The 22817-nt window shown below is 36.3% G+C and overlaps 1 protein-coding gene across 3 annotated transcripts in view; it reads right to left on the bottom strand.

Moving 5' to 3' along the window:
- lrp5 (low density lipoprotein receptor-related protein 5) overlaps positions 1–22817 on the bottom strand; it is a 184423-nt gene that overhangs the window by 134120 nt on the left and 27486 nt on the right. For 2 of the 3 annotated variants that reach the window (XM_069899872.1, XM_069899880.1), the window contains exon 2: positions 8470–8863. In XM_069899872.1, coding sequence (XP_069755973.1) covers positions 8470–8863 — 394 coding nt within the window. Of the gene's footprint in view, positions 1–8469; positions 8864–22817 lie in introns of those variants that run through there. The other variant, XM_069899888.1, reaches the window with a different exon arrangement.

Here is a 22817-nt window from a genome sequence, read left to right as displayed (position 1 = left end):
GGACAAGTTTCTCTTGTGTCTTGGTGTGAGCTTGCAGGCGCCTCAGATTGAAGAGACTGCCATCCGTGCGGTACCGGATGTAAACAGCGTCTTCATTGTTGAGGTCTTTCATGGCTTGGTTCAGCATCATGCTGAAGAAGATTGAAAAGAGGGTTGGTGCGAGAACACAGCCTTGCTTCACGCCATTGTTAATGGAGAAGGGTTCAGAGATACAGCAATGAGCATTCTTTCTTTACTAATGGAAATAAACACCATAAATGGAAAACCAACATTTTAATGAGTCACTGAAAGAAATAACAGAGAAAGTGACTTGTAACAGTACATTTGACTTGCTTTCAACTGAATTTAAGGGTTTAGGGACACAGTTACTTTATTGTATATTTCTTGGAACAACCAAGTTAATAACTACTAACTGTGAACTGCTTTGAAAAAAAACCTGATAACACAGTCTTCACTCCGACAAGGACATCTACAAGAGGTGGTGTCTTAAGAAAGCAGTTTCTATCCTCAAGGACCCTCACTACCCAGGCCATGCCCTCTTCACACTGCTACCATTGGGAACGAAGACAAACACCCAGCGTCACAAGGACAGCTTCTTCCCCTCTGCCATCAGATTTCTGAATGGACAATGAACAACAGACACTACTTCACTTTCTCTTATTTTTAGACCAATCTATTTACTTTCAATTGTAACTGTATAGTAATATTTACACTAAGATGCTGCTGCAAAACAATGAATTTCGTGACATGTTCATGACAATAAATTCTGATTCTGAAACACATCAAGTTAATTCAAATTGAATCAATTTCTTTTGAAAGCTTGTAATACACAAGATACCATGAAAAATTCAATAGATTCCATGTTTTGTCAATGTTCATTGTAAAATATATTTTAATTCAGCTTCCAAACATGAAATCAAAAGCAATCAAGGAAATAGGGTTTTGCTATTTGATGATAAAATGCATCCAAAATATGTCCACTTCACTCCACAGACTGGACACTAAAAAATAAAGAATAAAAATTTGAAGAGCTTTCCCTAGTTTATGGAAATTTGACAAAAATTTTAATTGAGCTGCCAGATAGTAGTTTTTAAAATTTGGTAGCTGCAACCCCCTTTGTTTTTATGACCATGTTAACTTGTCCAAAGCCACTCTTGATTTCTTACCCTTCCATAGAAATTTTCTCATTAATTTATTCAGTTTTTGGAAAAAAAAATTCCTGATAAGGGAATAGATAACAACTGAAAAAAATCCTGTAATCTCGGAAATACATTCATTTTAATACAGTTTGCCCTCCCTATCAGAGTTATGGGTAAATCTTTCCATTTTTTCTGATCATCTTGGACCTTTTTTAATAGTGGTTGATAGTTTAATTTAAACAGATGATTTAAATTATTGTCTGTTCTAATACCTAGATAACGTATTGCCTGCATCTGCCACTTAAAAGGAGATTCCTGTTTACAATGGCATTGCTTCACTTTTATTAGAGTTAACTTTATATCCTGATACTACAAACCAAACGAGAGGATTTTTCCAACCGATTGCTTGAGAGAATGGGTGGTATGCTTTTAAGTGGGCTGAAATGTTGAATTTAAAAAAAACTTTAAATTTAGATATACAGCATGGTAACAGGCTTTCAGTTTAGTATGTAACATCCTTATTGACTTTTTGGATTGTGTTAAGTACAAAATAATACCATTAGCAAATAGGCTAATTTTAAATTCTTCATTTATTTTTATCCCTTTATTGTTTTATCTGATCTTATAAATTCTGCTAATGGTTCAATTGCTAAAACAAAAAGAGAAGGTGATAGTGGACATCTCTGTCTAGTTGACCTACTTAATGAGTAAGAATCTGAGAAAAAAATTGCCTGCTTTTCAATAAGACTTTAAATAGTGGCCTCTATCTGTTGAAGTTCCAAGATTGAATGGGACAATTTTAAAGGGCGTGTGATTCCAATAACCTAGCTGTTATTTACCAATCAATCAACATCACTAAAACAGATTATCTGTGCATTATCATTACTGCTCTTTGTGGGCCAAATGACTGCCTTGTTATCAACATCACAACAGCACTTATACTTCAAAAATGTCATTTACTGTAAAGAATCCTGAGCTATCCCAAGATCATAAAAGGTATAATGTAAAAACTAGACTTTCTTTTAAATGTTTCCAGACTTCTGCATTCTTAAAAACTTTTTTTTCAACATATGTAATTTTGCATTTTAAAATATGATAGAATTAAGAGGAGTTGGTTATGATTTCTCCCTTATGGGGCAGCACGATTGGTGTAGTGGTTAGCATCGTGCCTTTACAGTGCCAGCAATCAGGACCGGCTGTCTGCAAGGAGTTTATGTGTTCTCCTCGTGTCTGCGTGTGTTTTCCCCTGGGGCTCTGGGTTCCTCTCACCGTTTGCAATGTACCAGGAGTGTAGATTAATTAGGTGTAAATTGGACTCATGGCACAGACTCATGGACTGCAATGGCCTGTTACCATGCTATATCTAAATTTAAAGTTTTTTTTAATTTAAAATTTCAGCCCACTTAAAAGCACATCACCCATTCTCTAAAGCAATAAGTTGGAAAAATCCTCTCGTTTGGTTTGTAACGTACACCATATTATCATCTGTCAAGTATCACCTCATGCTCTTATCGTTTCAACCTTTTCAAATGCCAATAAATATGTTAGCTGTAAATTATAAACGGAGTCTCTCCTCTCCTGTGCTTTGTGGGGATAAGTGAACATCTATGTTAATTAAAATATGAACTGGTTATTTTGGACAGATAAACATATCTCTAAATCTTTCATCATGAAGAAATGACATTTCCCTTATTGTTTTGTGACTATCCAACTGAAATTTGAGGCTTAGATATTCAATTACTCTTCTCAGATACCACACTTTCTGTCAAATGCCAATGCCAAATCAAACTTTGCACCTGGTTACCTCTTTCATGATTTTTTTTTTTAACTTAATTTTCCTCATCTGGGCCAACTTGTTTGAACCAATCTCAAGAATTGAGATTGTGTTGAAACTACATTTTTGCATTTTAAAATATGATAGAATTAAGAGGAGTTGGTTATGATTTCTCCATTATGAAGCCCACTTAAAAACACACCGCCCATCCTCTGAAGCAATTGGTTGGAAAAGTCTGCTTTTTTGGTTTGTAACATTCACCAAATTATCATCTGCATTTAAAATTACATTTTTAGAGGTCTCTTTTTTAAAATTAGAAGTTTCAGGTTTCACTTTTGAGCTCTAAAAGCTTGGGTAAAGTAAGTTAAATTGTGATAACGGACTTTATCAGAGCAACCCAGAATTTAGAAAGGGAACCAATTCAATTCTTCTATGAAACATGCACAAGACATGGAACAGGACAGCACAGGAGCAGGGTCTTCAACCCATGATATCTGCACTAAGCAGGATATCAAATTAAACAAAAACACTGTTGCGTTCAATGATGATCATCTATCTACGTCACTTAAATTTTCTGCAATAATGGATCAAAATTTGCCTTTACTAAATCCTCTAGTTGGGGGAAAAATTTATATCTAAATATCATATAACCTTCTTTGTCCACTGAAATTGGCCTGGGTAAAAAGCAGGGGCAGGGCAATATGCCGCCATCCATTGCTTCTGAGTTTGTCCAATTAATCTTATAACCTGAGAATCTAGGATAAGACTTTATAATATTCAAAGGACATGGCCCCGACTGACCAGGTCCGACTCAAATAATAAAATAGAGAATCAGTTTATGAACCTGTCCTCCCACAGATGTCCCTACAAAGTTCTCATTGTCTCTAATATCTGCTGCCATGGGCTCCAAAACTAGACAGAATAACTTTGGGGAAAGCTGGGAAACCAGTTGGGTACCCTTCCTAAGAGAGAAATAAGGTGAAATGTAATCATTAGTTTGAACTGATGTCTCAGGGTTATTATTATAACAACCTAATCCATTTTTTAAAAATGGGTCCAAATCCAAAGAACAGAAGAATCTTAAGCAAATATCCCCATTCCACCTGATCAAATGATTTTTCAGCATTGAGTGAAATAGCTGCTAGAGGTGATAGCAACCACCAACCACATAATATTCACAAAACACATGATGTTATCAAATTACCTGTGGCCCTTAATAAATTCCACCTGATCACTATGTATCAAGCAAATTATTGCCGTATCTCAATGTTTTGTAAGGATCTTTGATAAGATTTTCACATCCATTGGAATTAGGGAAATTGGTCTTTAATTCTTACATTCACATGTAATTAGCACTTGTGATCTAGTAGGGGATAAATTACCCCACGCTATAGATTCATTATACCTCCTCTACATAGCATTTAAAAAATTCTGCACTAAATCCATCTGGTCGAGGAGCTTTTCCAGTGGGTAACATCTTAATCACTGATATAATTTCTTCCAATGTTATAGCAGAATCAAGATATTGTTGATCTTTTGTCAACTTAGGTAACCTTAATGGCCTCAGAAAACTATCAATGTCCTCACTAGAGTTGGAGGCAGATGTATATCGATCCTTATAAAACTCTTGAAATGCATTATTAATATATTTAGGTGTCATCTAAATATCACCAGTTGCTGATCTAACAGCTGGGATGACAGACATTGATTCTCTGTTTTATACACCTTGCCAGAAGCTTGCCAGCTTTCTCTCTTGATTCAAATTACCTTTGTCTTGCTTTAAGATGCCAAAACTCTACTTTCTGGGATAATATTAGATTGTATTCATATTGCAGCCTTGTTAATTCTCTCATGTCTTTGGATGACATCTGCTGCTTCAATTTTGGCTCATCTCTTTCATTTTATTTCCTAAATTTGTAATTTTCTGATTATTCTGGTTTTTTTAAAATAAAAAGAAGTATGTTAAATAGTATATCCCCTCGGAACTGGCTTCAGGGCTTCCCACTGAATCCCTGCCGAAGAGGCCATAGGTGTATTTAAATACTCTTTGAGTCGTTGTCTCATAGCTTGCCTAAATATTGAATCTTGTAGCAAGGATGAATTAAACCTCCATGCATGTTACTGTACAAACCCAAGCATGATTTGATATTATATTACCAATTGCACATTAAAATACTGACTGAGTAAGTGACTTAGATATAAGAAAGAAATCAATCCTTGTATGTTTTATAAACTGCAAAAAAATGGAAAAAATTATGTATGTTTCACGTGATAATTATAATTTTTTATTAATAAGTGGTTGTTATATTCAGAATATTTACATTTCAATTTATATTGATTAGATCTTAATATGTATATTTAATTTTTCTTTAATATTCTTTATTTTTTCTTTCTTTATGGCTCTCCTTAGGAGGGTTGGCTGAAGGGGTTGGGTGATTCTTTTCTTTTCTTTTTTTATTATATATATAAAAAAATTCATGTTTATAGTTAATTTTTGCATATGTCATATATTATTTGTTTTTTAAATGAATAAATAAAGTTTAAAAAAAAACTGCAAAAAAAGTGTAGACCCTCTCACTGGGATTCATAAGGCACCAAACATCTACAAGCCCGAGAGCCTTACACATTTTTTGTACCATTACAGTGGGCTTTGAGATCATATCTTACTAAGGTCAATGATTGGATCCATTACCAAATTAAAATCTCCCCCAAGTAGAATGTCATAAACTCCAATAAAGTGTAGTTTTCTTTCAAGATCCACAAAAAAGCCGGCATCTTCTATATGCTTGCTAAAATAATATGTTGCTACACTAAGCAGGATACCAAATTAAACCAAAAAGCTGCTGTGTGTGCATGATGCATATCCCTTTTTCCTCTGTACATCAGATATAAATCCAGAAGCCACTTAAATACTACTATCCCATTTGCTCCCACCATTATTCCTGCAGTCCGTTCAAGGCTCCTACCACTCGCTGTATAAAAAACGTGCCTACACATCTCTTCTAACTTCCTCCTCATCCCTCATTTAAGAATGCAGGTCCTCTGACTGGTGACATTTTTATCCTGGGGAAAAAAAGATTATGACTGTCTACCCTGTCTATGCATTTCTTAAGTTTAGAGACTTCTATCAGGTTTCTTCTCTGCCTCCGACTCTCCAGAGAAACCAACCTATTTATTCAACATCTCCTTGTATCTCATATACTCCAATTCACTCAAAATCCTGGTAAATCTCATCTGTCCCCTTTCTAAAGCCTCCATATCCCTTCTGTAATTGGGAAACTAGAAATGGGCACAATAGTCCAAATGTAGCCTAATCAAAGTTTTATGCAGCTGTCACAGAACTTCCTTCCTCTTATACTCAATGCCCCAACCAATGAAGGCAAATATAACCTTACTAACTGTCCACATGTATGGCTACTTTTAGGAAGGTATAGATTTAGACATCCAGATGACTCTACACATCCATGCTGTTAGGAATCCTGCTTTTAACTGGATGCACCTATTATATTTGACCTCCCGAGATATCACACCTCACATTTCTCTGGATTAAACACCATCTGTCATTTCTCAGCCCATATCTCTAAATAATTTATGTCTTGTTATATTTTTTGATACATCTCCACACTGTCCACAAATCCACCAATTTTTGTGTCATTTGCAAACTCACAAACCCAACTTTTTCTTCCATCATTTATATGTAATCATGAACAATAAGGGTCCCAATACTGAGTTAAAGAAGAAAATCTGCAGTGTGGTGATTGCAATTTAATACACAAAATTGCTGGAGAAACATCAGGTCCAGTCAATCATGCAGTGATCTAATATCCTTTCCAATCATAATGATCAGGTAAACTTCTGAAATGCAAAAACTACCAGGAAGTACTCTGAAGAGCTGCTAATGCAATGGAATCATATTTCAAAATCATGAATTAATTAGAAAATTGTATTAAAATAAAAAGAAAATAATAATAACCGAGTCATGAACAAGTTGGAACTCAAAGCTCATCAACAAAATATTTAGGCAGATTTTAGATGCTGGAAACAAAGCAAATTTTTAATTATGGTGTATAATTTCTATTTTTAAAAGGTCAAGCATGTATTTAGCAACCATTTAGCCATGTAACCAGTTTCTCCGCATTAATATGACTGCTAAAGTGCAGGGATTTCACACAACTAAATATCTCAAGTGGTCTTTTCTCCTTGGAATGAAAGAGGATGAGGGGTGACCTGATGGAAATGTACAAAATGATGAGAGCCATTGATCATCTAGATGGCAAAAGGCTTTTTCGCCAGAGCGGAAATGGCTAGCACAAGGGGGCTTAGTTTTAAATGCTTGGGTACCAGAACAGAGGGGATGTAAGAGGCAAGTTTTTACAGAGAGTGGTAGGTGCATGGAATGTGATGCTAGCAATGGTGGTGGTGGCAGGTACAATAGGATCTTTTATGAGGCTGTTAGATGGGTGCATGAAATTGAGCAAAAATGGAGGATTATGCAGTGGGGAAATTCTAGGCAGTTGTTAAAGTAGGTTATAAGTCGGCACAACATTGTAAGGCAATACTGTGCTGTAGATTTCTATGATCTATGCCTGAGCCCTTGTATTTAGAACATCTTCAACAGGTTGGCCTTACTTAATTCAGGCAAATAAAAATATGATTGATCCTCCTGTCTGATATTTCCTTCAGACAAGGGCTCTGATAGACCTCATAAAAGTAGAGTCAAATCTTACACTGTTTACGGTACCATGACTGGGGCATCCAGGACATTATGGAAGTGCCTGGTGATTCTGTTGCTGAAGTCACCAAGCACCAGGTTTCTTCAAACAATAAAATATAATGAACCACAAAAAAACAATGTTTTTTCTTTCACTTTAATACATTCCTCTCACATTGACAGAATATTTTTTTCATGATTGCATCCAGTTATCTGTACTACTGCCTGATTGACCATCAAATGCATCCAATGCCCTGTGTATTCACAAGTTGTGGGGAAAGATTATTGCAGGTCATCTTATTATATCTGCATAACACCATTACTCATTAACATCAGAACAATTATTAATGGGATTCATCAAAAAATTTTACACAACAAATATCATTTAAAATAAACCACCAAAGTACAATAATTATAAATTTGAGATGTTCTATGCTCATTATTTACTAACTTTTTAATCAACATCACTTCTTGCAAGATTTACCTTGTAAAATAAACAAATTAAATTCCAGACAACTGCAGTGGAAATAATATAAAATTAAAATATTCCCGATGGACTATTCAAATGTTTCGTGGCAATTGCTGGAAACTAAAAGGAAAGGGAAGTAACAGCATTGCTTTTTTATTCCAGATTAACCAATTAGGCTTCATTTGAGAGTTGCATTGTTCAGAAATGCAAGTCAGATTATTTCAGGTTCAGTCTGAACATTTATTTATTTTCACAAAAGGGAAACAATACCTTTGAAAGATTGGATTAGCAGCAAAAAATCTCATATTTCTTGTTTTGTGCCAAATCAAAATCTCAGCTCTTGAAATAAAAACATGAGGCAGGCTGAAATACTCACCCATGCTGTGGATCAAGAGCGATGGCCCTCGGTTGATCAAGATCTTGCCAGAACAGGACTTTACGATACATTCCATCAAGATTGGCAACTTCAATCCGATTTGTTTCAGAGTCAGTCCAATATAATTTCTTGCCTAACCAGTCGCAAGCTAATCCATCTGGTGAAACGAGGCCAGAGATGATCACTTTTTGGAAATTTCCAGTCAGATTTACGTGCGTCTGTTTAATGGCTTCTTCACTCACATCAGTCCAATAAATCACCCCTTCAGCGTACAAAAAGTCAACAGCAGCTGCATCTTCCAAACCACCAACTACCACAGTGGATTCGGGTTTGGCCGATTCTGCATCTACCAACCTGACATCGCGGCGATTGGCAAAAAGCAGCAGAGGTGAGGCTGTGGAGAAACAGGAAAGCACGATTAGTTAATTTTCTACAATATCATGCAAGTTCATAAATCCTGAAACATCGCAAACCTTTAACAGCCTGATATCAGCTCACAAACATTTCCAGCCCAGAAGCTAAAAAGCATACCAACCTCAGATTTTTCTCCTTTGTGGTGACAGAATTTGTACTCATCCCTCACCCCCCAACCCCGAATATCATCTAGAAATGGCACTGAAACATGATTACATTCTTCAACTTAGAAAGCTGAAAAATTATAAATCCTAATTTTTTTTTAAATGCACCATCAGAAATCATATCTATCTGCAGCAACACACAAAAGTGCTGGAGAAACTCAGCAGGTCACACAGCATCCTGTCTGTAGGAAGTAAAAGTCCTGGGTCAGGAATCTGGTATAACCGATAGACTCCAGCACTTTTGTGCATTGCACTTGAGCCCAGTATTAGTAGATTCTCTTGTTTAACTACATCTACAGTCTAGGCTACTTATAGCACATCATGATAACTTCATCATACTTTTGCTTGTGGTACATATTATTTACTAACAAAACAGAGGGTGATGATGGAGAGCTGTTTTTTGTGATCCATTGGTTACCACAGGGATTGGTGCTGGGTGCTTAATGTTTGTAATTTACATTAACAGTTTGGATATGAATGTAGGAAGTATGATTAACAAGTTCACACATGGCTCAAAATTGGTGGTGTTATCAATAGTGAGATTAGTCTTAGATAACAGCAATATATTGATCAGATGGTGAAATAGGTGGACCAATTGCAAATGGGATTTAATCTTGATCAAGTGTGAGGTGTTGCACTTCTTTTCCTACCTAATAAAGGCAGGAATTGCAGATGAATGGTAAGGTCTTGGGAATTATTGAGGAAAAGAAGGATCTCTGTACAAGTTCTAAATAAATAAGCAAGGAATTTAAATTAGTTGGGATTAACAGCGGCTGCATATTAAATACAGCAGCAATTTTACGGAAGTGGGTATTGGGATGGGGGATTGGGTGGGTTATGGGAATGCACATGTGCGAGTCATGTGCACATGAAGTCAGATCACAGAGTTATGTTCTACAGGGAATTTGGTGCCATCTTCAAATGAATTATAGCTTCTCTGAGTATCGAGAGACCAGCAGTGATAGTTCCAAAGAGGACAAAGTGGTGAAAAAGATTTAAAAATCCACACTCCGGATGACGGGATCCACAGTATTGCTAAAAAAATGACTTTGGAGGTACAAACTTGGTGAGAAAAGAATAACATCGGGCGACAAAGCATAAGCCCAGCAGTGAGAAAAAGGAAGAAAATCGAGAGGAAAACAACAAAAAAAATAAGAGAAACAGTGAAGTGAAAGAGAGAAAGTGAGGGGACAAACACAAGAGCTGTGGGCATGACAGCCAGGGGCCAAACTCAAGAGTCGCGACCAGAAAAGCCAGGGAAACCAGGATTTGTGTAAGCGTTGAACCAAAGATGCTTCAAATTCTTACAAAATAAGGCTGAGGTGGCATGGGAGAGTAAACAAAGTCCTATGGTGCAAAGGAAGAGTTCATTTACTTCATCTCATGAAGTGTGGAAATACACCTGTGAAGTGGGAATCAGCAAGGTGGACCTGTGAATGGAAGATATCGAAACCATCCTGAATACATTGATATATGATGGGAAGGTAGAGATGACTATTATAGCTGCAAAGGAAGGCGCTGTTGGTTGGGCAAATAAAGCTGTAGAGAGAAGTCAACCAAATCATCCAGCCCACTGATCTAATGAGAACACATTGTGGGATGTTTCCATTATTTGATGATTGCCACGAAGGTAAATATTTCTCCAGCAACTTGTCAATACATTACTGAGTGGTTAAAACCTCCAGAAAAGTTGAGGGGTCATGCTTGGGTTCGGTGTCCTTCATCCCCGAGGGGATCCAGGGAAGGGGAACACCCTCCAGTACATTTAGAAGACTAGGTGCAGTGACTCGCAGACTTTATGCCCATCTCAAAGACTATGGGCTGGTTACTTAAAGACTTTGTATGTTTCCAGTTAATACATTTTAAGTAAAGAAGCACACAATTTACAGTTACTGTGATTAGTTGAAGTTATATAGACAAATACTCTGTAGTGTTACAATCGAGTGAATGCAATCATGCAATATTTTGTCACATTATTAAATTATACAACACTCTCAATTATACAGCGCCAAATACAACATGGCAGCCACAAAGGCCAGGTCTCGCGAAACTCCTTGTTGCCATTTTTGGTGAGCTCCGGCACCTAAAAAATTAGCACTGCACCCCTGCTAATGGCGGACCTGAATATCCTATCCCTGCTCCTATTTCCTAATATTTGAGAGTTTGTTTGAGTGAAAGGCATATTTCTGGGCCTTGAAACCTAGGTTCCAATTCTCTGAGAACAGGGTGCCCAATTTTTACGACGGAGATGGAAAGTTTAATTTTGCATGTGTACCTGTTTGGAGTTACTTTGGCAAAAGAATATCATTTGAATTGCATGGGACAGTCTATAACAGGAGTGGCCAACCTTTTAATTTTTAATTTAGACATACAGCACGGTAACAGGGCATTTTGGCCCACAATTCCGTGCCACCCAATTAACCCACAACCCCAGTACGTACTCTTATAATGTGCAACTGCAGGTAAAGGCATTAGAGTAGGTGGGAGGGAGCAAACATTGTGTCTGGAGTCCAAAGTACCACAAATTCCATGAAAGAAACTACCCATGACAGAAAAATCCCTGGTGTGAAGGATTGGTCCTTTGTGTGGAAAGAAAGGAATGAGGGGACTGATATTAGCCATGAAAGGAGGAAATGTCAAGGCTGGAGAGATTGCACGATGTCTTGCAGGAAACACGATTTTTCCAGTTCCTCCTAGTCCTTTGGGATTCCAAAGAAAATATTATTTTTTTTAAATTAACCTTGGCTTCTTCTGAATGATTTGTAACAACCGTTATCATACTTTTCAAATGCTGAAGTTGCTTCTTTCTCCCTCTCCAAATTTAAATGGAACTGCCTGTCTAGAGCAGTTTGTTCCATCCAGGTCAACTTAAAGTTACAGTTGAGGGGGAGGTGCTTATGGGTTAGAAGAGGAATGCTTTTAACAGACCAACTACACATCTACGTCATCCTCACAGAGTGGTTAATAAAGAGTCCAACTTGGAATTTGTACAGAGATTAGATGAACGCTAAACTGCCAAACATTGCAAGAGCAGAATTAAAACAGCCACTTCAAATACTGTGCCATATGGACCATGAAGGATGATCATTTCATTTCTGGTAACATAGATAACTTGTTCATCCTTCTGTTACGGAAGGGAATCCATTTTAAAATGAAACAAATGGATCAGAAGCAAGACCAGGAAGACAGATTAAAGAAGGCAATATTTTTTGATCATGATTAGTAAATTAAAGTTGTTTATCATTTAAGATGTCTACCTATTTGGATGGTATTCTAAAGTACTATTATAGAAACTGAATCCCGATTTGGGTAATCCCTCAAATCATGTCAGTACTTACTCACAGAGCAATATATTTTCTTGCACACTATTCAGGAGATATTCCTTTTTCACAAATGAAATGATGGTTCCCTATTTCACTGGATACTATACTGTGCTCTCCATGATGCTTGGGAAAATACACTTTTTTCCTTTATTTGCTCTTGTGCTCCAGTTTTAAATTTGTAATCAAACAATTCACATGTAATTAAAGTGCACATTCCGGATTTTATTTCAAAGTTATTTTGGTTTGACCATGAAGAAATTACAGCACTGTTTAATACATGGATCCCCTATTTCAGGGCTCCATAATGTTTGGGACATTTGGCTTCACATGTGTTTGTAAATACTCAGGTATGTTTAATTGGTGCAGGCTTTGATTGCCTTTGGAGTCTGTAGCTGCCATTTTTCAACATGAGGACCAGAGTTGTGCCAATGAAAGTCAAAGAAGCCGTTAAGGCTGAAAAACAAGAATAAAACAGTAAGACATCAGGCAACATTAAGATTACCAATATCAACAGTTTGGAACACCATTAAGGAGAACGAGAGTACTGGGGAGCCCAGTAATCACAATGGAACCCTCCACTGCTGATGTCAGAAGAATTCTCATCATAATGAAGAAAAATCCCCAAACGCTTGTGCAACAGATCAGAAACGCTCTTCATGATGCAGGTGTGGACGTGTCAATGACAGAAGGCTTCATGAACAGAAATACAAAGGCTACTCTACAAGATGCAATCTACTAGTTAGCCACAGAAGCAGAAGGCCCACATTACAATTTGCCAAGAAGTATTTAAGAGAGCCTGCAAAATTCTGGTAAAAGGTCTTGTGGACAAATGAGACCAAGATGAACCCTGTATCAGATTGATGGCAAGAGCTCAATGTGGAGGCATAGAGGAACTGCCCAAGATCCAAAGCATACCAGCTCATGTGAAACATGGTGGTGCGGGTGTCATGGCCTGGGCATGTATGGCTGCCATAGGTATTGGTGGACTTATGTTCATTGATGACATGACTGCTGATGGCAGAAGCATAGTGAAATCTAAGGTGTGTAGAAACATCTTAACTGTTCACGTTTCCTCCAAACTCATTGGATGAGTTCATCCTACATCCTTCATCCTACAGCAAGACAATGATACCAAACATACTGCTAGAAAAACAAATGAGCTTTTCTTTGATTTTTAAAATATTTTTATTGATGTTTTACAATATAAACAATTGAACAGTACAATTATATAATGTGCTACAAGATTCAAGGAAGAAAAAATGAAACTATTATACAATATTTTCATAAGGAAATCCAGAACACAATCATAATAAAATAAGATTTAACAACAAAAAAAACCAAAGAAAAAAGAAAAATTTCAAAATTCCTTCATCTAAGCAAGGTTGAAATTTGACATGTATGAATCAAGTGACATCAACTTGGAGAGGGACAGCACAATGCCAAAATTCCAGAACAACCTTAAATGATAATAGTCCATAAATGGGTCCCATGCGTTTTGGAACTTAACATTTGAATTTTTGGTTATAATATATCTAATTTTTTCTCGACCTAAACTAGGCATAATATCTCTTAGCCATTATGTATGTGTAGGTGGAGTATTATCTTCCCATTTAATCAAAATTGCACATCTGGCTAACAAAGATGTAAAAGATAAAATTCGGCTTTGAATTGACGTCAATAATACATCAACATCTTGAGGTAATCCAAAAAGAGCAATTAAGGGGCAAGGCTCCAAGGATTACTGATAGAAGAATTTTGGAAAGATATTTTTCAAAGACCAAGTCGGGGCAGATCCAGAACATATGAACTAAAGAAACATCACCTATTTTAAATTTGTTACATGGAGGATCTATGTCTGAATAGAAATGAGTCAATTTAATTTAGACAAATGTGCTCTATGTACCACTTTAAATTACAGTAAACAATGCCGTGCACATAAGTCATGTTAATCAAATTAAAAATGGAGTCCTAAACCTCATCGGACAATGAGAGATTCAAATCCTGCTCCCAGGCATTCTTGCTTTTAAGTGTGGCGGGGGTGGGGGGTCCCGAGTCTTTGATCAGCCAAATTATAATAATTAAGAGATATTAAGCCTTTATGGGAAGATTGTAGATCAAAAAAAGGTGTGAAGAACAGTCGCCTCAGGGATTCTCGGAAAATCAGGGATTTGAGATCTAATTTATATATATATATATATATATATATATATGTGTGTATCTAAAAAAGTTTTGGGAAATTAAATTTTACCACCAATTATTCTAAAGATGCAAAATTGTTGCCAATAAAAAAGTCTTGAAAACATTGAATATCCAATCTCTTCCAGTCATTGAATGCAGTGTCTTGTAAAGAAGGTAGAAAAAGGTGATTGGATATAATAAGGCTGGCAAGAGAAAAACTCTGAAATCCAAAAAAACCTTCTAAATTGTGCCCTTATTCTCAAACTACAATACAACTCCCATTATCCTAAATGGTTGGGACTGGGCCTATGTTGGATAAACAGTTTTTTTTAGATAACTGGTCATTTTTAAAATTAGCAAATCACTTGTATCAATGTTTAAACCAGGGCTGGCCCTTTAATTTACACATTCAGCATGGTAACAGGCCATTTCAGCCCACGAGTCCATGCCGGGGGTGAAGGTTAATTGGGTGGCACAGACTCATGGGCCGAAATGGCCTGTTACGGTGCTGTATGTCTAAATTAAAAAGTTAAAATCAAAAGGTTGGCCACCCCTGGTTTAAACAACAACAAACAAGAAGGGAAGGCTTTTTGAGCAACACTGGAAAAGATACTCAGCACCTTGTGATGTTTATAAATCACGGACTCCAAGTAGTCATTGTGTGCAAGGGATATACAACAAAGTAGTTAATATACATACCATTTCCGTGTCCAAATATCATGGTGCCCTGAAATTTAATTTCTACATGGTTCAACCAAAATGTACACAATAACCTTTACTAAAATTTGAGATGAGCACTTTAATCACATGTGAATTGTTTGACTACAAATTTTAAACTGTAGAGCCCAGGGGCAAATTAAGGGAAAAGAATGTCTTTATCTCACCTCACTGACAAAAGGCAAAGGAGGAAAAACCCAACACCCAACCCCAACCAACTAATTTTCCCCTGCAACCGCTGCAATCGTGTCTGCCTGTCCCGCATCGGACTTGTCAGCCACAAACGAGCCTGCAGCTGACGTGGACTTTTTACCCCCTCCATAAATCTTCGTCCGCGAAGCCAAGCCAAAGAAGATGGAGGGCACTGTATCTAAAGCAATATGCCTTTCTGCAAATTCCCTCTAACCAAACACTGCACTTCATAAAATCTCACCCAAGTATATCAATTTATTCCTGGAGGGGAAAGGGGTTGTTTTTAATTTCTGTATTTATACTCATCCGAGGTTAATTAAATTTTGTTAAAGAGAGGACAGCCACTCTCGTTCCATTCAATAACACAAATAGATCAGAACTGTCGGTTAGCTGATGATCCATCTAGTTTTATTGGCAAGTTCAAAGGTTTCTTAATTTGTGTGCAATTTGAAAATCCTTTTCAGAAGTAATTTGTTTTACACTCAAGTAATTGCTTAAAGTTATTTGCTTAAAACTGGTGTTGTCTTGTTAAGACAAATAAAAATTAGTTCCAGAAAAACTAGAATTATTAATCAGCATTTTGAAACATTGGCAATATATCTGTCTGCTAAAGATGCTGAAAAAACTGGCTGAGTTCATCCAGCATTTTGGAGCGTTTAGTACAATCACAGCGTCTGCAGCCTATCATGTTTCACTTACTCAGCATCTAGTCTGAGTAACTTCAGATCATTAAATATTTTGTAAAATATTGTTCCAAACTATTTTGTCATTCCATTGATGTATAGTGGATAGTCAGTTAATTAATTAAATAATTATTGTTAATTTAGTGTTTTGTTTTGCTTAAAATTCTGATTTTAATTGTCTGAAAGACCTACAAAATGGCTCAATAATCTGCCACGTGCTGTGGTGACTAATTGTGAAGCATGTCTGTGAATGGTATATTTTTTCACTTGCAGTGTATTTTGTACTATCATAAAGGATTCTGGAAACTCAATTCATTCACATTTGACTTAAAATAGTGACGAATGCTTTGAAAATATCTGAAACATATTGGGGGAAAATTCAAAAGTAATGTTACTGAAACTATACTCTGATTAGGCAACTATTTTGCAATTCCATGGTATTATCAGGAATCGTCATTGCTTCAACAGGATAAATAGTCAAGGATTCAATCACTGAGACTGATTGCCAGCATCAGTTAGCAAAAGGAATAGCACATAAATGCCATTATAACATTTATTAAAACATAAACATAAAACAAGTTTGGAAGCAAAACAGTCAAGAAAATAAATGGGTGAGTTTTGATGAGAGCTTTTAAGGTTTACTAAAATTTAGAACCACAACTCAATCACTTTTTCAACAATTATAAGGGCATTTTTCTTTTAGCAATGTAAATCCACCTACCATATGTACCCTCTGGCTAAAGTTCTCTTCTAGCCAAAAGGAATAAACGGAATAATCACATCCTGTACTATGTGCTCACTGAAACATACACAGATTTATTAATCAAAACTTTTTGAGGACAAAACATATTTTCTGAAGATGCTCATTCTTCGAAATTTCAAATTAATCTATTATTGCCTTGAGAATTACAGAAATGTAACCTGCAATGAATGGTGGGCCAAGACAATTGTTAGATTGTTTTTTTTAAATTTTAGACATACAGTAGGGCAACAGGCTATTTCGGCCCACAAGTCTGCGCCACCAAGTTTATATCTATTAACCTACACACCTGGTACTTTTTGAATGGCAGGAGGAAACCGGAGCCCCCAGAGAAAACCCACACAGTCACAGGAAGAATGTATAAACTTCTTACAGACAGCATGGGACTCGAACCCCGGTCTGATCCCAATCGCTTTAGAGCTGCATTTAATTTAGTCATTGGAATGTTCATTAAAATTATACAAGTCTTCCAATTGTAAGCATATATACCATGCATGGCATAGCAAATTTCCATATATTCATCCCCAAAAAATCCTTTACATCTTCTGATAAGTTTATCAAATAAGTAAGGAATTATAATGCTTCAGACGTATTAATAATCACACAACACTCAGTACACAAGGAATATGAAATGCATAATAAAGATTAAGGTTTGAAAGTTAGATTCATAAAGGGAGTCACAAAGATAAATAATTGTTAAATGTATTGTTCAGTATTAAGTACATTTCAGAATTGAATGACAGAATTTTGTAATGCACACAGTTACTAATTTCAAACTGATTAAAGCATGGTTTCCAGAGTTAATATGAATCTAATTAAATTGTTCAAACTAGATATGAATGCAAAGCTCAAAGGAAGGTATTCCAAAAGGTTTTTTTGCCTGTTCCTACAAGTGCAAATATTTAAGGTTTCCAAAATTCATCTTTATTTGATGTAGCCTCTCTGCAAAACAAAGAGTAGAAAATGGGGTGTATTCCAAGAATGCCAATTCACACAATTACCATAATTTCTACATCCATCACGACCAATAAAACTTTAATTTTAAACAAGAAAACTGTCAGCCCTCTGCAGACTTGCATTGGTAACAGAATATTTTTCAATATACTGTATTTGTAATAACGGAACCACAGTATTAATATTTCTTAATCATATCTCAAGGTCACAAAGAATATTACCAGTTATCAATGTTACCAACAATCACTTCCTGACCAACACTCAAAAGGTACAACAATGTACAAAGCAGGTTCCCAGCATCAGCAGTATTTTAATGTTGGATCAATTTCTAATATGAACTTGAATATGAAAACTGATATTGTGCACCATCTTTCAGATAATCAAGCTGTATAAACAAGATGGAAATATCAGATATTCCCAAATAACTTTTTTTTAAAGTAATGGCAAATATAATGACATTTTTACATTGAATTTGATCATGATTCCACAATACTGGGAACAAGACTGTATACGTTCCACAACAAGGTGATGTAAATATCCAACTAAATCACATTGATCAGGGGAAAAGAACTCTGGGAACTTTTTATACTGTCTATCTATACTGCAGAGCCTTGAAATAACTGTTATAGGTATTGGCAAACTAAAATACAGGACTATTTTCATACACAAAAATGCTGGAAAAACTCAGCAGATCATACATTCTTTATATAGCAAAGATATGTAACCAATGTTTCAGGCCTGAGCCCTTTGTCAAGACCCAGCCTATTCAACCATTCCCTATAAACACAAGCCATCCAGTCCTTATTGTATTCCTTCCAACTTACTGATATCCTTCCTATTGCTAGCTGATCAGAACATCACTACCCCAAACAAAAGAATTAAGCCTTCACCAACAAGGTGGTGTAAATATACAATTAAATGTGGAGACACAGTACTACAAATGTGGTCTCATCAAAGCCTTGTACAGCTGTATCACGAAGTCTCCCGTAAAATGAAGGCAGGCAAACCAAATGCTTTCACCATCACCCTGTCAACCTGTCCTTTAATTACTAAAAGCTTTGTTGCTTTTTTGTCTCCTAAGATAAACCATCTCAGAAAAGTTCTTTAGCAAATCCTTCACACGTTTGTAAGATCCAACTTTAAAACACATCCTCATTTTCAATCATTATGGAGTTCAAAGGAAATATCACAGGGGGGAGGGGGGGTGGTTTAAATGAACATCATCTACAAGTATTTGCACATGAATGGAAGTGCAAGAAACAACTTTTAAAAATTGTGCACACTAACATTATCATGAGAACTTATCACAAGAACTTCAGGAGACGTCCAGGTACAAATTATATAAAAATTATGTATGGATTAAACTTCATTTATTCCAATGGAAACAGGCTCGATTCCAGTAAAATGCATAATTTCAATTCAGCTGATAAAAATGCATTTAATTGACTTAATTGTTTTGTATTTTTGTACTGAACTTTATTTAAACTTTTCATAATTAAAAATATATTCATAATAGGTCATGATGGTCATTGTATATCTTATTTGCTAGCTTTGACAATTGGCACAGGCTGGGGAAAACGAGCAAAACTTTTCTCTGGAATTTACATTTGAAGGCCCTGCATGGGACATGGTCGCTCTTCTCAAGTCAGTGCCAATTTCACCAAGGAAGTTCTTGGCAGGGGATCCAATTAAGGCAAAAGTGAATTCAGCAGGTAGCTTACAGTGATATGGAAATTCCAGACCACAGGATGAATGTGTTTCACTTGGAACAGTGGAGAAAAACTAATCTTGGGATGGAATGGATACGGAGTTGGAAATGCTGATCAAAATTAATATGATAATTTTACCTCTCTTATTCACAAAACAAAGCCACACATCTTGGAACAATTTAGTAGTTTCGTGGATACATGACCGATACCAGCTTTTCACTTCTTTAGCCGCATTTTTATTTAATTACTTGAATATCAGTTGCCTAGCGTACATGCTGAGATTCAAACTTGTTTCCTGATCAATATTCAGATTTCAGTGTCCTGATTCATATGCCACAGTAATCCACTGCCAACGGGAGAAGGCTTACAAGCTGACAAATTGCCGAAATGTTGCACATGGCCAAAATAAATGGAAAAGTTTATCCACGTCTGATAATGAATGCCAATCCAAACAGTTAGGCCAGAAAACTGAGCGAGTACTATCTCTGACCGAGAACTGAAATCAACAAGGAGTTTTATTCCTTGTTTAAGTTTTATTTTTCACTTAATAGTAAAGTTGGGTAGACTACAAGAAATTTCATGTCACTAACCAATTTCTCATGGTCTCAAACTGAATCAAAACATTACATTGGGTCCATAAATGGGATTGAAGCAACAACGTGTAGCCTTAGATCCAGGAGAGTTATGAGGCATACACATTACCCAATTATCTTTCAAGAGCCAAGCTCTCTTTTTCCTTAAAGAACAGCAGTGATTAAACAAAAATGCATTTCAGGTAGCCATCCAAATTAGGTCAGAGAAACAAGACAAAAAGACAACAAAAAAGATAAAGTTTTCATTTCTACTGTGACTTTCGAGTTTCTCAATATAGTTTTCAAACAATGCTTTAGAAATGGAGTCATTGTTGTAATGAAGGAAACCAAGCAGCCAATTTATGCTCACTTACTTCAACAAATAACATTTTGAAAATTACCAATCTCTTTCTTGTAATATTGCATGAGAGAAGAATGGTCAGGCCACTGAGATAATTTGGAGAGACCCCACCCACCCATTATTCTTCCTGCATCCACACAAAATAAAAATCAACCAAGATCTTGGCTAATATCCAATGTTGGGTGAAGACTTGATCCAGGTTAATACTAACCTAGCTTAGTCCAGGAGTCCGGAGAACAACAGTCAAGTGGCCCCAGTGTTATGGGTAGGCTGGTACATTGCTACAAATTGGTGCATATTGCATTTTTCCATAACATAAAGCCACATCATTTGTGCACATCTCAATAAAATCAAATTGAAAAAGTTTCATTTATTTACTTCCCTCCCCCCCCCACACAAAAATTCCAGAGAACATATTTCATTCCATTTCTTAAATGTTATTGGGTTGCAATTTGTGAATTCAATATGGCAGAACTTCCATTACCTGAATGTCCATAGTACAGTAGGCACCAGTAGTTCAAATGATCAGTAATTTATGAACCAATGAAAAGCTTACAAAGTAAGGGCACCATTTTTTTATTGTGGCTTTTTCCATAGAGACAAACTTCTGGAACGTTACACACTAGACAATGTTACAACATGGAGAACAGTTGGTTTAGTACCAACCAATATTACATTTGCCACACATGTTACACTGACTTCTTACAAGGCTGTCACTCACAGGACAACACCAGACATCTGTTCAACAATGCTCTTCAAGTTAACAGCACAATTCTGTGAAGAAGTGTGCTGGTGCTGGCCTACATCCAAACTTCTTGGTTAAACTTGGATTCCAGACCATCACACACAATCCCCTTCTCGGGCCGACCATTCAAGACTTCCAGAAGGTCAGTGAGAGTCCAGGAACACCCAGAAATAATGGAAACACTTGCTGCCTGGAGAAATTACTATTACATTAGAAATTGCTTCAAAAAGACTTCCGTTCTGACCACAATTTGTACTTACAAAGCACTTTAAAGGTGAAAAATAATCTTGTGATTACAAAACAAAATTTGACACCAAGCCACAAGCATGTAATAAAAAATAAAAGCAAAGAGAAATCAAAAATAGTTCTAACAAAGTTTTAAGAGATAGGAACAAGAGCAACAATAAAAAACTTTTGGAGGGGACTCAGAGCCAAGAGTCTTGGCAGATGAACAGGAGGATGGCAAGATGGAGCAAGTATAAGCCAGAAATGGAGCAGTGGAAAAATATCAGAGGACTGTTGAGCCAAAGGATTTTGCAGAGATAGGGACGAATTTGACTTTTATATTAAAAATTAGTCAGAATGGATTCCTTTCCCCCTTTTTTAGATTGGCCTTACCATGGATCTATCGACCTTTATCATCGTTGAATAAAGGGAAGAGGGATGAACTTTGTTTTTGTAATCACCTGAAATCAAAGTTTGAAAGGCTTTGAAGATCACTGTTGTACATCTATTGGACTTTCAGACAGAGGAAGTCATTTCATAAAACTCTGAGGATCAAGTCTCGAAATGTTCACTTTTTTTTTGATTTTATCCATTTTAGGCAGATCCCAGGGATTATGTTCTTTGATTGTTCAGAGGTGTTTCAGAATATCAAAAACAAGAAATTCTTTAACTCTGTTCAGGAACTCATTCTCCAATTACATACACCCCCTGCCTAAAAAGAAAAGCTTCTTTTAAAATCGCAAAATCTCTTTTTTTTTAAAACAACCCCATTTCCAATCTGCATAAGATAAATAAATCAGTTAACTATCAGAGATACTGGTAAGGCATGGAAAGCTACTGGACGGCAAGCAGAATATAAAACCAGTGGATCAACAAGATGGAAAAATATTTTAGAAGGTATTATTGAACAAATTTCACTTGCTTATGATCTTTTTATTTTGTTGGTACTGTAATGTATTGGGCAGGAGCCAATTAATAAAATGGAGAAGGACTTTATGTAAAGATAGTGGGCAGACAGGGCAATTGTGAACTTGCAAAACTCCCCAGACATCAAAGCTTCCTTTCTTGATACAGGTATTCCTATTTTTTAAAATTTTGTTTACAGCACAATACAAGCAGATTCTGCCCATTTAAACACATGCTGCCCAATTACACCCAAATTATTCTACAATCCCATACATTTTGATGGGTGGGAAGAAACCCACACAGACACAGGGAGATCATACAAACTCCTTATCAATAGCACCAGATTCGAACCCGGGACACCAGTGCTGTAATAGCTAACTTTGCCACTCCATATTATATTAATTTTAATAATTACATTCATTCTGGGGTCTCCATTAGGCAAGTC

This window comes from Narcine bancroftii, chromosome 1 (assembly GCF_036971445.1).
Source record: "Narcine bancroftii isolate sNarBan1 chromosome 1, sNarBan1.hap1, whole genome shotgun sequence".
NCBI lineage: Eukaryota > Metazoa > Chordata > Chondrichthyes > Torpediniformes > Narcinidae > Narcine > Narcine bancroftii.
Note: the sequence above shows the minus strand (reverse complement) of the source record. Positions and strands in the feature narration are given on the sequence as shown.